General features: G+C 43.6%; 1 protein-coding gene across 3 annotated transcripts; it reads left to right on the forward strand.

Annotated features, from left to right (window-relative positions):
- Positions 1-243: 243 nt before the first annotated feature.
- Positions 244-14082, forward strand: LOC6626308 (ikaros family zinc finger protein). 3 transcript variants are annotated; one of them, XM_032436230.2, is made up of 6 exons: positions 244-466; positions 2711-3055; positions 8717-9952; positions 10046-10357; positions 10419-10580; positions 11169-14082. In XM_032436230.2, exons 3-6 carry the CDS (start codon positions 8717-8719, stop codon positions 11628-11630), a joined length of 2172 nt encoding a protein of 723 aa, XP_032292121.1. In that variant the 5' UTR covers positions 244-466; positions 2711-3055; the 3' UTR covers positions 11631-14082. The 3 variants fall into 3 exon arrangements, with proteins under 3 accessions (XP_032292121.1, XP_070066072.1, XP_032292119.1); XM_070209971.1 differs by having other exon boundaries at positions 2711-3053; positions 10010-10357; XM_032436228.2 differs by lacking the exon at positions 2711-3055 and having other exon boundaries at positions 10010-10357.
- Positions 14083-15738: the final 1656 nt, after the last annotated feature.

A 15738-nucleotide genomic window follows, 5' to 3' on the forward strand; every position in this document is an offset into this window, starting at 1 on the left:
GCAATCTGCCATTATTGGCGTTGTACATTATTTTTTGGCCTAAATCTGTAGGCCTTGAGGAAACGTCGAAATCGCTTCGACTTGTTTACTGAGCGCGCGCAGTTGAAGCGGGACTGACTCGAAACTGCAACATTGAGAGGCAGAGGCATAGGCAGAGGCAGCGGCAGAGGCAGCGGCAGCAGCAGCAAAAGCAGACTCAACAATAGAGCGGCCGTCGCGGCGGCGGCAGTGCTGTTTCGTCTTTTGGCCCATACAGATGTGGGCAACGCGTGTGCGTCCGTTATTTTATTATTATTATTGTTGTTTATTATTTAAGCTTTAACTTTTGCTCGCTGCGCTTGCCCTTTCGTTTCGTTACGTTTCCGAATACAGTGTTGAATTTTTTGGTTTTCGCGTTCGCTCCAGAAACAGCTGCACAACACTACAAACAGCCGCGCGTTTTTATTTCGGCTCAGCAAGAGTGGAGGTTAGTTCGTTGTTGTTGTTATTGCTGCTGCTGCTGCTGCTACTGCACCTTGCGCAGCCCGGCCCCCCAGAAACTGCCCATCAACAACTTCCATTGAGAAACAAGCAGGCAAAGAATTGCAGTGACTGTGTGCGTGTGTGTGTGTGTGTGTGTGTGAGTGCTGAGAGCGCGCAGCTGTGTGTGCGTGTGTATTTTCTTGTTAGAATGCACCTTGTGGTATTTCAAAATCCGAAAATTGCCAAATACAAACGCCTTTCGGAGACGGTTGCGAAATATTCCAGCTGCGCTGAAGGTAAAATTTAGCAACAAGAACAAACACAAGGCCCGTTATTGTCTATTGTTGTTGCTGTTGTTGTTCTTATGAAAATCCATGTGTCTATTTTAGATGCTCAAATATGTGTGGTCATTTCGAAAGGCATTTTGTTGAGTGTGAATGTGTGGATGTGTGTGCTGTGAGTGTGGGGATTATGTGGCAGCCAAGGGTACGGACAGCCTCAGCTGCTGCTTCTTGCTTTCCAAAATGTTCCCACACAAACACACACACACACACATACACTATGCATTGGCCAACATTTACCTACGTCACGCCCACCTGATTTCAGTGCAATCGCGTTGGCCCAGTTACGGGCGTGCGCGCGCTCCAAGACAAAATACTCCTACAAGGTCGATTGCCTCTATATATATATATATATATGCATGTTTTCATGTATGGGTGTGTGTGTGTGTGTGTGTGTGTGTGTATTTCTATACCAGTTTCTAAACTTGCCGCAGCCAGTTTCAATTTCTACTGGGATTATCTGGTGCGGCCGCTGCGCTGCGCCGCGCTGCTTGCAGGTGCTGCTGCTGCGGCTCACTCATTACGACTATTCGCTTTTTGTCCGTCTCTCTTACCTTTTCGCATCTGTGTCTGTCTCTGTGTGTGTGTGTGTGTGTTTGATTGTGACATAGAAACCAACTAAGAAGTGTGTGGCAACTCATGCTGCGCGTCTCATGGACAAAATGTATTCACATTTACATACACACACACACACACACAGACATTTGTTTTGCCTGCTCTTATTGGCTGCATATGGGTTTCCATTTTAGTACTCACCACACAAACATTCACAAACACACATTCACATGTGCATATATATATGTATGCACATTCCCATCAACATTTTGCACTAACTGACGCACACAATTTCCCCCAAATGCTCACACATGCACGCACACATACACGACACGCACACGCACACGCACACGCACACAGAGCTTGCAAAAGATCTATCGCATGTAATGAAAACGGGCGCAACTTAGCCTCACGCTGCCGCCTCTTCCTTCTGTTCCTTCACTTCCCACACCGTTTCCTTCTTCTAACCATGCCGTGTGCTCAATTCACACATATGCATCGTGCTTTGTGTGCATGTGTGTGCGTTTGTGTCAGTGTGCAAAAAAGCTTAAATTGTGCCCGCAAACACCCGCAACTGCAACTGCAACTGCAACTGCAACTGCAGTTGTGGTGCAATAAACGCGAACGCATATTGCGTCGGCGTTGGCATCGACGTTGACGTCGACGTTGGCGTTGGATGCGCTGGATGCCCGGATGGTAGCGACAGTCCGAGGTCGCGGCATAGGTAAACTCAGCAAGCAAATCATAAAACAACAAAAAGCAACAACAACAACAATAACACACTCTAGTTACTATCATGCGAATAGGCCGCAGTCGCCGAGCGCTCTTCAGGCCCACTACCAACTAAACCTGTTGACCTAATTTCAAATTCTGCTGCTTGTGCCAGTCAACTGTGCATTGTTGTTGTTGTTGTTGTTGTTGTTGTTGCTGCTGCTGCGCTGCGACTGAGAGCTTGAGCGCGCCAACGATTGGCAAATCTTTGCACAGGGGCGCCGTTTATCAGAGGGAGTTATGCAGGCCACAATTGTCTTAAAAAATTACCATTTACAACACTGGAAATGCTTATCTTATTAATTGACTTATTTTTAGTATAATATAACTAATATGGACCATGGCTAAGCTTCAGCTTATTGAGCCCTCTTGTGGTGCACGAAAATGGAGCGGCGACTACGCCACTGGCATTTCCGTCCCAAAACAAAACAGAAACTGAGACTGCCAGTCAGACAGGCAGCAAGAGACGCTCGCTCTGTCTGTCAGTCCGTCACACACACACACACACACACACACACACACGCACACACAGTCAGAAATTTTGTACTTCCACCAGCTATTGCAGTTTGCTTGGGTTTCAGTTCGTTCGTGCGCGTCGTCGACGCCAGCGCCAATAAGCGGAATCGGCAGCGGCAGCGGCAACGGCTTCGAAATCGGAATCGAAATCGAAATCGAAATTCGACGTGAGCCGAGAGACAACGGCGACTGATCGAAAAGAATCCCCGCGCGCAGTGAAATTCGTGGGAACGTTGCGCAGGTGTTTCGATCAGCGGCAGCCGAAAAATAAAAATTAAACAAAAAATAAACAACAACAACAACAGCAACAACAACGTCAACAAATGCAATTTGGAATTTGCAATTGGCAACTAACTAGAACGAGAAGTGATACAAAACATAAATAGAGTGCGAATAAGCGCATCAAGCGTGTGAGTACCAGCACATATCTATGGGAAGCCCAATAATATACGTCCCAGTAACTATACAAAAAAAAAAAAAACAAAAAAAAAATAAAGAATTGCGGTCGCCGCCTGCCCCAATGGGCCGCCAACGCCACCGCAAAATGCTGCTGCTGCTGCTGCTGCTCCACTTGTCGTCGCAGTGACGAAACTAATGTGTGTGTGTGTGTGTGTGTGTGTTTGTCTGTGTGTGTGAGCAGAGAAAATCAAGTGAATCAAAATGAGCGTATAATTAGGTCAGCACAAAAAAAAAAAAAAACAAAAAAAAGAAAAAAAAATTATACGCCAGCCAGTGCCACTTACCAAAGAGAGCGCGCATTGTGTGCGGAACGATACGAAACGGGACGAAACGGAACGGAACGGGACGAGACGGGACAAGCATGTGCCATAAATAATTAGAAACTAATTCACGCCGTCTTATTGTAATTTGTGAGCAGCAATTAGAAACCAATAAGAAAGTTGTGCTCTATTTAATGTCAATGCACAAGTTTAGGCCAGTTGCCGTTGCATTTATATATTTAAATATAAATTCAAATACAAATATGCATGCGTGTATATACATATATGCATTTATCGAGCTATGCAGCAACAACAGCAATGCGTAAACAATAATGCTGCATGCCGCCTGTCCCAACTAGCTGCCCAATTGGATATATGGTGCGCTCTCTCTCGTAACTTACTCTCACGCGCGCGCTCTCGTTGGCTCTCTTTTGGGCGCGCTCTCTTTTGCTCTTGGCGCTCAGCTGAGCGGTGTTTGGCGCTGCCCACAATTGAACTATTTTTTACGCCTTTTTTCTTGCCTGCTTTTCTCGCGTGTGTTTCTTGTTGTTGTTGCTGCTGTTGTCATTTGCTTGTTGGCCGTGGCAAGTGTTTCGCAATGAGCGCGACGGGCGCTGCTGCGGCATTGCTGCTGCAAGCCAAAATGAAATCATCGGTGCGGCAGTTTTTGTTGCTGCCGCCGCCGCAGCCGCTGCCGCTGCCGCCGCATTGGCATTGATGTTGGGAGGGAAATTCCTGTTCCACTTTCTATTATGGGAGTAGCGTCGCTGCCGACGTCGCCGTTCACGCCAACGTTAGCTGTAATAAAAGCAGCAGCGGCAGCGGCAGCGGCAGCAGCAGCAGCAGCAAAAGTAGCAAAAGAGCACGTAGCATTTAAGTGTGTCACCGTGGAAAGTGGTTTCTCCTCGTCAGTCCCTCTGCCCCGGCCCCGTGCCCGTCTGTTCCTCGTCTCGTGTGCCTGTTTGTTCTTGTTCTTGTTCTTTAAGCACATGTCACTCACACACATCCAATCTGAAACCAGCTCGAGCTTAGACTTGCTGGGCATTCAAACATATAAGACCCACTCGATGTCGGACCTAATCGGCGTGAAGTCTAATCAGAAGTTCACACACACACACACACACACACACACAAGTCAAGCTGTCTTGTCGATATTTAAACGTTTTTTGAGAATTCAATACTAATTGGAGTTGTTAAATAAATGCACATACGCATATCTGATCAGCATCCAATTTGAACTCAGGGACAGACTTGAATTCATTGCGCGACTTATTGGATGCTGCGCGGTTGGTGAGAATCTTGGCTAATTGGTTGTAAACCGATTTCAAACCAACTCAAAATCAGACTTATTAGACTCTACTTATTTGAGAAACTCACCTACATCCAATTCGAAACCAACCAGAACTTCGTGTTCTTGAGCGCTGCACTTAAGGGGAACACTTTGGGAATGGTTCATTGATTTGCGGGCTGTTGAAAGCGCAAAAGCAAAAAGCAAAAAGCAAAAAGCGCAAAGCAAAATTAAAAAGAAACAAAAACAACAACAAATCGCCGTTCGACCGACTGACTCATTTTCTTGGCGCATGAATGGGGGCAGAAACAGTGAAGCGCAGACTGATGATGAGATGGCATGGATAGGCGAAGAGTGACGGAGGGGGGGAGGAGTACAAATAGGTGAGGGGCGACCCACTAGAAAACCGGTAGGCAAAAGCTGTTAAGGTCAAATCGGTTATGTGAGTGTGTTCGGCAGCGTGTGGTCCGTGCATATGATTAACCAACGTTTTGTGTATCGAAAAACAAAAGATTTATCAAATTTGAATTTGAATTTAAAAAATAAAAAAAGGCTGCTGCGAAAGATACATTTGGCCCACAAGGCAGCAGCGCTCGCAGTCGCAGTCGCCGTTGACGTCGCTGTCGACGTCATTAAGGGCTCTCAAATTGTTCCAATTATGTCGCCGCGCTGCGCTGCTTTGCTCTGCACTGCTTGACGCTGCGCTGCCTTGCCTGTGCGTATGTGTGCACATGTGCGCGCGTGTGTGTGTGTGTGTGTGTGCGTGCTCGCATTTTGGCAGGCAGCAAAGGAGCTTTTTTTTTCTTGTTGTTTCTTTTTTAGGTTCTATTTAAAGTTTTTTTTTTTTTTTTTTTTTTGTATATTTTGCCAATTGGGAGCAGCGCGTGAAAATGCGGGACACTCCATGCGCGCGTCGCTGCTGGCGTCGCTGCCGCCGTCGTCTGACCCAGTTGCTCTCTAAAAACTTGACCCAATGACTCCATTGGGCCAGCTAACTAGCCAAACTAGCAAACTATTAAAATACTCTCGCATTTTAATGCCCAAGCTCAAAGCAAAAAAACAAAAAAAAAACCAACAACAACAAACACCAAAGCACCTCATTATTAACCAGACGCAAAAGGCAACAGCAAATTATGTCTGTATGCATGTGTGTGTTTGAGTGTGTGTGTGTGTGTTTGTGACGCTGCTCAAAGCCATGAAAAGAAGAGGAAAAATCTTTATGGCAGCTCAAATACCCTAACTCTTGTCAGAAAAGCGCTGTCTCGCTTGTGTGTGTGGTTCCAATAAGAATGTAACTGCTTATACCACAAACATAGTCTAATAAGAAACATGGGAAACCTGTGCAACACACTTTTTAGCGGTTAAGGCGAATACTGAAATACCCTAACTCTTATAAGAAAATAGATGCCACGCTCAGGTGTGGTTCCAATAGGAATGCGCGTGCTTATACTGCAAACATATTCTTATAAGAAATGTAGGAAAAGCATGTGGAACACACTTTTTAACGGTTAAGACGAAGTCTGAATGCTCTTCCAAACAAAAATCTGCAAGGTATTCTTAATATATGTGGAAAATATTCTGCTTAAAGAAACGACTATGAAATGCTCTGCTTTATTTTTTCATAAATGTATAAAATATTGCTTGTCTGATAGAACGAACTTTAAATGCTCTTTACTAAACAAAAAAACTTTTATTAAAAGAGTATTCACAATTCAGAAAAGGACTTTTATGGAAACAATAGAGATAAATCTCTTGTTAAACTAGATGAAGTTAGTTATCCTATCTCATGGGTTTTTTTTTCATAGAGCTTAGTTAAGCTTTGAGAGACACAAACGAAGATGAAATGCACTTTCTTTATATTTATATACTCTTACTTACAGCTTAATATTTAAATTCTTATAGTTCAGGCAATTGAAGTCTATTTGATAAAAAATGATTCATGAACTTTTCAACGCTTTGGCAAGGTAACGAATTCCTTTATAAAATGTGCATGCCCTTCGTGGCAAGGGCACAAATGAAACCTGTTATTGTTTCTTATACATTTTATGATTATTTCTTTATGAGGGCGCCAAAGTGTATTTGAAATGATTTACATAAATGTGGCTGGCTTGGAAATAGGCCTAACACATTTGGCTTAAATGAAAAAAAAAAAAAACCTTATGATGAAATGATGCCACTCGCCCTCAATTTGCATGACCTGGCCCAGAGATGGCATGTTTATATATATATACACCATATAGTACACTATAGATGTGTGTGTGTGTGTGTGTATGCCTCCATTATGCGCGTGTGTGCGGGGGGAATTGGCTGAAGATCGTCCCTGGCTTTAGCTGGCTTTTGTGAACCAGCTAATGCTAATGCTAATGCACATTCAACACACACACACACACACACACACACACACACACACACATCTGCTTCAAGGTCGCATCACAAATTAGCTGCAACAACTTCTCGTCGATTTTGATTTCATCTCGAATTTAGTTTAGTTTTTGAGTCTTTAAAAAAACAAAATCCATCCCAACTTTGACCTATTGAAGAGCTAAAAAGGCAGATGTTAAATTTAAGAATTCAACACAACATTTTGACTGGCTGTAAATGTAGCTGCAGCTGTGTGTATCTCTCTAACTGTGGCTGCATTTGTATCTGTATCTTTAGCTGCACTTGTATCTGTATCTGTAGCTGTAGCTGTATCTGTATCTGTAGCTGTATCTGTATTTGTAGCTGTTTTGCCCACCTGCGAGACCAGCAATTGGCCTCAATAACTTTGGTATTTTCATGCAACGTGGCGGCCGCCCAAAATGGTTACGGCCCAACTTATATCTGTATCTGTATATGTGTGTGTGTGCGTGTGTGTGTGTGTGTGTGTGTGTGTGTGCTGGCTCGTTTGTCGTTCTTGGCCAATTCGCAGCTAGCCAAAAGCCAAGAGAGTCGCCAAAAATGCTCGGCTCTCCAGATGCTGACCCCGTTTTCTGTGTTCGTTTTCTAACAGCTGCATTTGTCAAGAAATTACCGACTAACTAGCTAGAAACAGGTGACAAATACTTCGATTAACTTAAGTTAGTTGCTTGTTTTGGCAAATGCATATAGAACGAAACTAGGGCTGTCTGCACTCGCACACACTTGCAATCAAGTCCTTGTTGTGCTTCTTCTACCCACACTTTCTATAAGAAATGTTCTCCTGTTGATCTTCGGTGCTTATAGTCCGATCTACATGCAATTTTTGAGGCAATCGTATTTTATTTTGTTTAATTCAGAGAAAAATGGTTGAAGTTTTTCTGTTAGTAAATTCATCTTAATCTCTAAATAATATAGGTATATAGGTTTATTGTTATTTTAATCTTCAAAAGTGTTTCAGTGCTATAGCTGAGATTTACTATAGTTCTGGCAATATTTAAAAACCATTTTTTTTAAATATTGTATTATATCCTTAGGTGTGTCTAAGTTTTTATTCTATGAACCGGTTCAAATGAATTTCTGGCTGTTCTCTTATACAATTTGTTCATCATTGAGTGCTCATTGAATTTTCTGAACCGGTTCAAAAGTGGTTCAGTGACTAATAATGCAGCAACTTACTTTGAATTGATTCAAATGAAGTTCAGACTGTTGATATATAGTATTATTGTAAGCTTATTCAATTCTGTGAACCGGTTCAAAAAGGGGTTCAATGCTGGAATTCGGATTTGAATCGATTCAAATGAATTTCTGGCTGTTCTCTTATACAATTTGTTCATCATTGAGTGCTCATTAAATTTTCTGAACCGGTTCAAAAGTGGTTCAGTGACTAATAATGCTGCAACTTACTTTGAATCGGTTCAAATGAAGTTCAGACTCTCCAAAAATATAATCCCTTCCTTATTGTATGCTCATTAAATTCTCTGAACCGGTTCAAAAGTGGTTCAGAGCCATAACTCGGAGAGTTTTAAAGCTACACTTTTGAAATTGAACATGCAGCCTAATAATATGATATTCTAACTATGCCGCTTTAGAAAAAGTCTGTGTGACATGTTTATTTTATGTGTGCATCCTTTTGAATCTCTGCTAATCACCGAATACCTTTGTAGATGGCCGAAGCGATTAGCACAGCAGCCAGCAGCATGGAGCTGGCGCTGAAGGATACAAATGTGGGTGGCCTGATCGTGGACATGACCCCGTCGACGGCTGCGCTGCTGCACCACAATGCGCTGGCGCTGCGCAGCCTGAAGGAGGCGGCAGCCGCCGCGAGCGCATCGGAATCCGAGCAGCCGGAGCCGCGTTCGCTGGCAACGACGCCGACGCCGATGCCGACGCCAACGAATCTCAGCACTGGGCCGCACTCGCCGCCCATGACATTCCGCTGCGAGCGTTGCGACAACTTCGAGACGAGCTCGCGGGCGACGCTCCTGCTGCACGTGGTCCAGTGCCTGGCCGGGCAGGCGGCGGCGGCGGCCGCGGTGGCAGTGCGCCTGAAGAGCGAGGGCCACGAGGAGCCCGAGAACATGAGCGTCAGTCACATGGACAGCTGCAAACAGGAACCGGCTGCAGATGCAGTCGGCGGCTCCAGTTCATCAGCCAGCTCCTCGCCGGCGGGCAATGGCAATGGCAATGGGAATGGGAATGGGAATGGGAGCGGCAGCGGGAACGCCTCGCGCAAGGTGTTCGAGTGCGATGTGTGCAACATGAAGTTCTCGAATGGCGCGAATATGCGGCGCCACAAGATGCGGCACACGGGCGTAAAGCCGTACGAGTGCCGCGTCTGCCAGAAGCGCTTCTTCCGCAAGGATCATCTCGCCGAGCACTTTACGACGCACACGAAGACGCTGCCGTATCATTGCCCCATCTGTAATCGCGGCTTCCAGCGCCAGATTGCGATGCGTGCGCACTTCCAGAACGAGCATGTCGGCCAGCACGATCTGGTCAAGACGTGTCCGCTGTGCAGCTATCGCGCCGGCTCCATGAAATCGCTGCGCATCCATTTCTTCAATCGGCACGGCATCGATCTGGACAATCCGGGCCCGGGCGGCACCTCCTCCCTGCTGCTCGCCCTCGAATCGCAGGCATCGGCCGCCGCCGCAGCCGCCGCAGCAGCAGCAGCTGCCGCCAGCTACTCACAGCCGCAGCTCAATGCCATGGGGCAGCAGTCGGTGGCGCCGCCGCCGCCGCCCTCATCTGCGGCCACGCCCTCGGCGCCGGCGAGCCATCAGAGCGACAGCGGCGAATCGATGCGCTCCTTGGAGAATGCGACGCCTCCGATGCACTTCCTCACGCCGCACGTCGAGATCTCAACGCTCAGCGAGAGCGGCAACACGGAGCTGTTCAATGTAAGTGCTCCGGACCTCAATCTAAGCCAACTCTAGCCTTTGCTCATGTGCGTCCAGCTGATTTGCGTCTTGCGTGAATCTTTTGTCTTACAGGGCAACAACAACAACAACAACAACAACAACAATTGCAGCAGCAACAACAACAACAACAACAGCAACACGGAGCTGGAGTCCAGCGAGCAACTGAAGGAGCACCCGCTGCTGCTGGCCCCCCAGGATCTGCCCATGGACTGCAAGGCCACGCCCATCACATCCAGCACAACGTCGAGTCTGAGCAGCAGCAAGAGCCACCATTCCCATGCCCATCATCATGCCCATCATCCACATCATCATCCACATTCACATCCACATCATCATCATGAGAATCACATAACGCCTTCGATTAGCCTAATACCCATCAAGCAGGTGAGTTGAGTTGTCGCCCCCGATCCTCGCCAGCATTTATTTAATGTGGGTTCGTTTTCAGGAGCCGCTGCTGGAGGATGCCGACAGGAAGGACTCGCTCAATGGCAGCGCCGCCTGCGATGCCAACAGCGATACGGAAATCGCTGCCAACAACAACAACAACAACAACAACAACAACAACAGCAACAACAACAACAACAACAGAATCACCTCACTGATTAAGGTAGCTTCTGTTCAAATTGGAACCAGCATACGAAAAGTCGTTGGTTCAAACCAACTGCTTGCCTTTGAGTTCAGCACATTCTGGACTTTGGTTCAAGCTTAGGCTTTGTAATATGCTTTCAATTGCTGAGGACATCTCTGCGAACCAGCATACGAAAAGTCGTTGGTTCAAATCAACTGCGTGCCTTTGAGTTCAACACATTCTTGTCGCCAGACTTTGCTTCAAGTCTCGGCCTTGTCACTTGCTTTCAATTGCTGAGGACATCTCTGCGAACCAGCATACGAAAAGTCGTTGGTTCAAAGCCAACTGCTTTGCTTTAAGCTAGACACATTCTTGAAGCCAGATTTTGGTTCTAGCAGGACGGCTTGTGACAGAAACTGTCACAGGTTTGGAGTCACAGTTTTAGAGTCTGACATTTGGGCTTACAGTTGTACAATCACTTTTCAAGTTACAGTTTGAGAGTCACAACATTTTGTTACCATCTCGAAACGCAGCTATAATTATTGTGCTAATGCTCACTGTTCGACGCCTTCCTTAAACTTTGAATGGACTTTATTTAATTTGCTTATTTTCCCCCCTGCCCCGCAGGTCTCGCCCCTCAAATCGCTGCTGCGTGAGGACCTGAAGCGACGGATCTGCGCAAAGGCGAACAATCGGATCACGCGAAATGCGACGCCGCTGGAGCACGAACTGCAGAGTCTGCCGCAAACGATGTTGAATGGCGGCGGGGCTAGTGGCGCCGCCGGCGGCGGCACGGGCGCCGCCACGCCCACAACACCGGCGGGCGGCAGTCACAATGGTAACAGCTCCGCGACGCCCATCTGCAACGGGACGATCACGTCAACGGGGCAGGAGAGCGAGCTGCAGCTGAACCGCAAACAGATACTCACGTGCCATTTCTGCGGCATCGAGTTCCCCGACGAGACGCTCTACTTTCTGCACAAGGGCTGCCACTGCGAGAGCAATCCGTGGAAGTGCAACATCTGCGGCGAGCAGCTGAACAACGTTTACGAGTTCAATGCCCATCTGCTCAGCAAGAGCCACCAATAGCAGCCACAGTTTGGCGGCAACTGACAGTTGCCAGCCACATAAAAAAAAAAAAAACAAAACAAAACAAAACAAAATGAAAAAACATTTATCTAAATGCAATATATAGCTCAAACTGAGTCGGAAGAAGGAGAACAAATATAACACACTAGTTTAAAGTTGATTAACAAAAATTTTTACAAAATGAATTAAAAGAAAAGATAAGAACAATGAGAGCTACGTAGTTACCTAATCCCACACAACGAGAAGAATTCAGTTACAAATTCTTCCAATGAGAAATCTTAAATTTAAAACCCCATACCCAAATCCTGTTATGTAGTCTTAATTAATGCAAATTTTTTAGTCTATAGTCTTTGGTGTATATATATAGGAGAATATACATAAATAGAAAGGTAAAACGAAGCTGAGTAAAGGAAAAAAGGCAATAAATTTAACAGCCAGTTTAACTGGCAGCTAAGCTTACGTCATACGTAAAGCGACAGTTTTTAGTGCAAGTAGGCGACGCCAGAGGGCGCCTCAAAGGCGTCGCAACGTTTTTAAACTAGGCATTTCACACACATATACAAACAGCTAGACAAGCATATATACATACACACACACACACACATACATACATACATACATATATATATATATAGAAGTCTGTGCACTCTTTTGTCCATATACTCCAATATATGACCATAACTAAGGGCTTTCAATTTGTTATGTTTTTCAGAGTTTATCTAGAGAAAGGGGAAGAGCAGCAGCAAAAAAAAAAAAAAAACAAAAAAACAAAATAAAAACAAGTTTAATTACTGATAAATCTATATATATATATATAATTACCTTTATATATACCATAAACGCAATACTGATATACACAGTTGTACGTTATAGCCAGGACACACTGTTTTAGCCACACACACACACACACACACACAGACACACTGACACACACAGACAGCTACACACAACAATTTAAGAATTATATTATTATACTCGTACCTTTTACTTAGCCTCTAGTTAAACTAACTTATAAATATTAAAAGTAAAGTGTAAAAGAATTAAGCATAAGTTGAATGAAAATTGCGCTTTACAAAAGCTCGCAGTTTTCTGGTTGAAGAAAATTCGCACAGTGCTGCTCAAAAGAATGCATACAACAAACGACACTGTGTCAAAGAAAATGATTAGAAAATAATTCAAAATGAAGGTAAAAACAATATTTTTTTTTTGTTTTTGTAAAATACGAAAACAAATGCAAATGTGATACGAAATTGTTGTAAATAATTGGTAAATGAAAAATTTAATTTGTTTTGAATAGTGCAAAAGAAAAAAAGAAAAAAATTAAATGAAAAACTATGCCTTAGATGCCTATATACACTGTACAAAACGAAAAGCAAATGCAAAAAAACAGAAACAAAAACAGAAACTGGAACAGAAACAGAAACGGAATGTTGATTAGCGTATAGTTAACTTTAGTGTTAAATCAAAATTGTGATCCTCCCCCTCCCATGCTCCCTGTCTACTAATCTGAACTGTAAACCCCCCCCCCTCCCCCTTCCCGCTCTAATACCCTTTGCCTGACAACACTCGGGGGTTGTATGCAGCCTCTGGCTGAGCTGCTGTGCGCCAATTTTGACTTCAGATTAAACATCCGTCCATGAGGTTCACATCAATTTCTAGAGTGGCAACAGATAAATATATTGCAACAGATAACAATTAAAACAAATAACATAATCTAATTTAGTTTTGTTATATATATCTATATATTGTTTAAGATTTGTAAAGCTTTTGGGTTTAGTTTTTGTTTGTTTTCTTGAAATTTAGTTTAATCAAATTTGTTGTTAATTTGTTAGCACAGTCAACTATTTGGCAGGGCCTGCAGCACTTGCATTTTATATACAACACACACACACACACACACACACACACACATACCTGTAGTTAACTCTAGCCAATTATGTAAATGGTTTATATATATATATATATATTTTACTTTTTGTTGTGTTCACTTAATGTTTAATGCTCAACTTAAACTTATTAATATGATTAATTTGTAATTTAGTTATCCATTTTTTTTTTCAAACTATAATTTTCTTAAATACACACACACACACACACACACTTGCATAACATTGTTAATTAGAATACGAACAAATTGTTATAAATAGTAATGCAAAAGTGGCTGGGTTTAAAAACAAACAATTGTTAAAACAATTTTCAAAGAAATCAAAAATCAATACGTTTAACGTGGAATGCAACAATTGAGCAATTTTTTAGCTGAACTTTCATGTTGAATTTTTAATAGATTAATATTATGGTAAATCAAGAGGAAACCGAAAACCGAAACAAAACACATTTGAAATGGCTAAGAAAGGTAACAAAAACATTTACTTAATTAGTAATTATAATTATAGCTACAAAACAATAAAAGGCATGTTAATTTTTTTAAAAATAAAAATGGTTTAAAACAAAACTAGATTAATTGCAGTTTTGGCATATTTCATATGCAAAATCAAAGAACTAACAAAGAATACAGGGTATACATACGTCCAATATATGTATAAACGTATTCAAATGTTTACATTTTCTGTTAGAGTTAACATTGCTGCTTTGAAAAGTTGTTTCCGTTTCCTGTCTATAGTATTTCCCCGTTACGCTGGGATTTTTTTAATTGGCGCCAAGCAGTTGTCCGTTAGCAGAGCTGCTATTGTGTTTATTATTTAACATAACTTAGCTAACAGATGTTAGATACGCAGCTGTTAAGCATTTATAGCTGTAAGTAAGAGAGCTTAACAGTTGTTTCCATATTGTAAAAGCAACATGTTCTCAAGGGGAATTTCTAACTGCTTGCTGAACATTGCTTTCAGCTCAGGCACTGCTTGCAAGCAGCTCAAATTGCTTAATGCTGATTGGCCCGGCTCGGCGGCGCCAATCAGTGTACAGCAAACAGCACAGTGGTTCAAGACGCGCGCAAAAAGCGGTAAAAACTAAAGCAAGTATATAAAACAATGCGCAGACGCTAAAAATAGTGCAGCCTGAATAGATGTGTGTGTGTATGTGTGTGTGTGCATATATATAGAAACATATTGCATAAATGCGTAAATTCTAAATAAAACCTTTTGAACTGCTGCTTTTAGGAAAATGTATAAAACAAGCCGCAACGCTGAGTGTCTTTTTGCATGCATAAGTAATACCCTGTAATTTGGCTAAATAGCAACTGCTGAGCTTAAGTAAATTAAACGTAAAGCTGCAAATAAATATGTGAAATGCATTTGGCTAAGATTAAACACTTTTTGCTTGTGTGTGTGTGTGTGTGCGTGTGTGAGTGTGTGTGTGTGTGCGGATTTACTAGACACAGCTTAGACGTCTTATTTGGCTAAATATCGATGTCGGCAGCAATGAAAATTCGATTCATTTCCATGAATGCCTTTAGCTGAGGCCATTTGCCAATTTGGTGCGAGGCCTTTGAGCCAAATGTCTTAGCTGTTGTTGTTGTTGCTGTTGTTGCTGTTGCTGTTGTTGCTGTTGGCCTTAAGCCTGACTGCTGCATTTTGGGCTGGCAGCGGCAATTTGTTTGCAGTTTTGTTTTTGCGATTTAGGGGATAATGCGCCATAAAGCCAAACACGATTGACTGAGCAGCGGCTGCAACTGATAGAGAGACACGGTCCAGGGGCAGGGGCAGTGCCAGGGGCCGGGGTAGATCGCTGGCCAAGGATAATGCGTAGCAAAAGTCCTTTGTCAATGCAGGCAATAGGCGCATAAGCGCAACATCAATATTTACACCCAATACAGAAGTGCGTGCGTGTGTGTGTGTGTGTGTGTGTGTGTGTGTGTGTGTGTGTGTGTGTGTGTGTGCTGGCTTTAAACAATCCCCGTGCTGGGCAAATCCGCTGCGCAGCAGCGTAGCAATGAGACGATTAACACCTTAAATATGTCATTAGAGGCGACAAATGGAAAATACATTGACAGCCGAAGGTTTCACGATAAAATCTGTGGCAAGCGAGTTGTTGTTGTTGTTGTTGTTGTTATTGGTTTATAATCATTGGCAGCTCAGTATGATCTCCCCCCCCTCCCTTCTCACTCTCTTTCCCCCTGGCCCAGAAACTGGTGTCGTTGATGCGCGTGTTT

Source organism: Drosophila virilis, chromosome 5 (genome assembly GCF_030788295.1).
Source record: "Drosophila virilis strain 15010-1051.87 chromosome 5, Dvir_AGI_RSII-ME, whole genome shotgun sequence".
NCBI classification, from domain to species: domain Eukaryota; kingdom Metazoa; phylum Arthropoda; class Insecta; order Diptera; family Drosophilidae; genus Drosophila; species Drosophila virilis.

What these genes read in the sequence shown, in the direction of transcription:
- LOC6626308 (XM_070209971.1), top strand. Translation starts at nt 8,717, where the DNA reads ATGGCCGAAGCGATTAGCACAGCAGCCAGCAGCATGGAGCTGGCGCTG. An exon ending in GCAACACGGAGCTGTTCAAT is followed by an intron (nt 9,953 to 10,009) that starts GTAAGTGCTCCG and finishes ATGTGCGTCCAG; the next exon opens with CTGATTTGCGTCTTGCGTGA. An exon ending in GAATCACCTCACTGATTAAG is followed by an intron (nt 10,581 to 11,168) that starts GTAGCTTCTGTT and finishes CCTGCCCCGCAG; the next exon opens with GTCTCGCCCCTCAAATCGCT.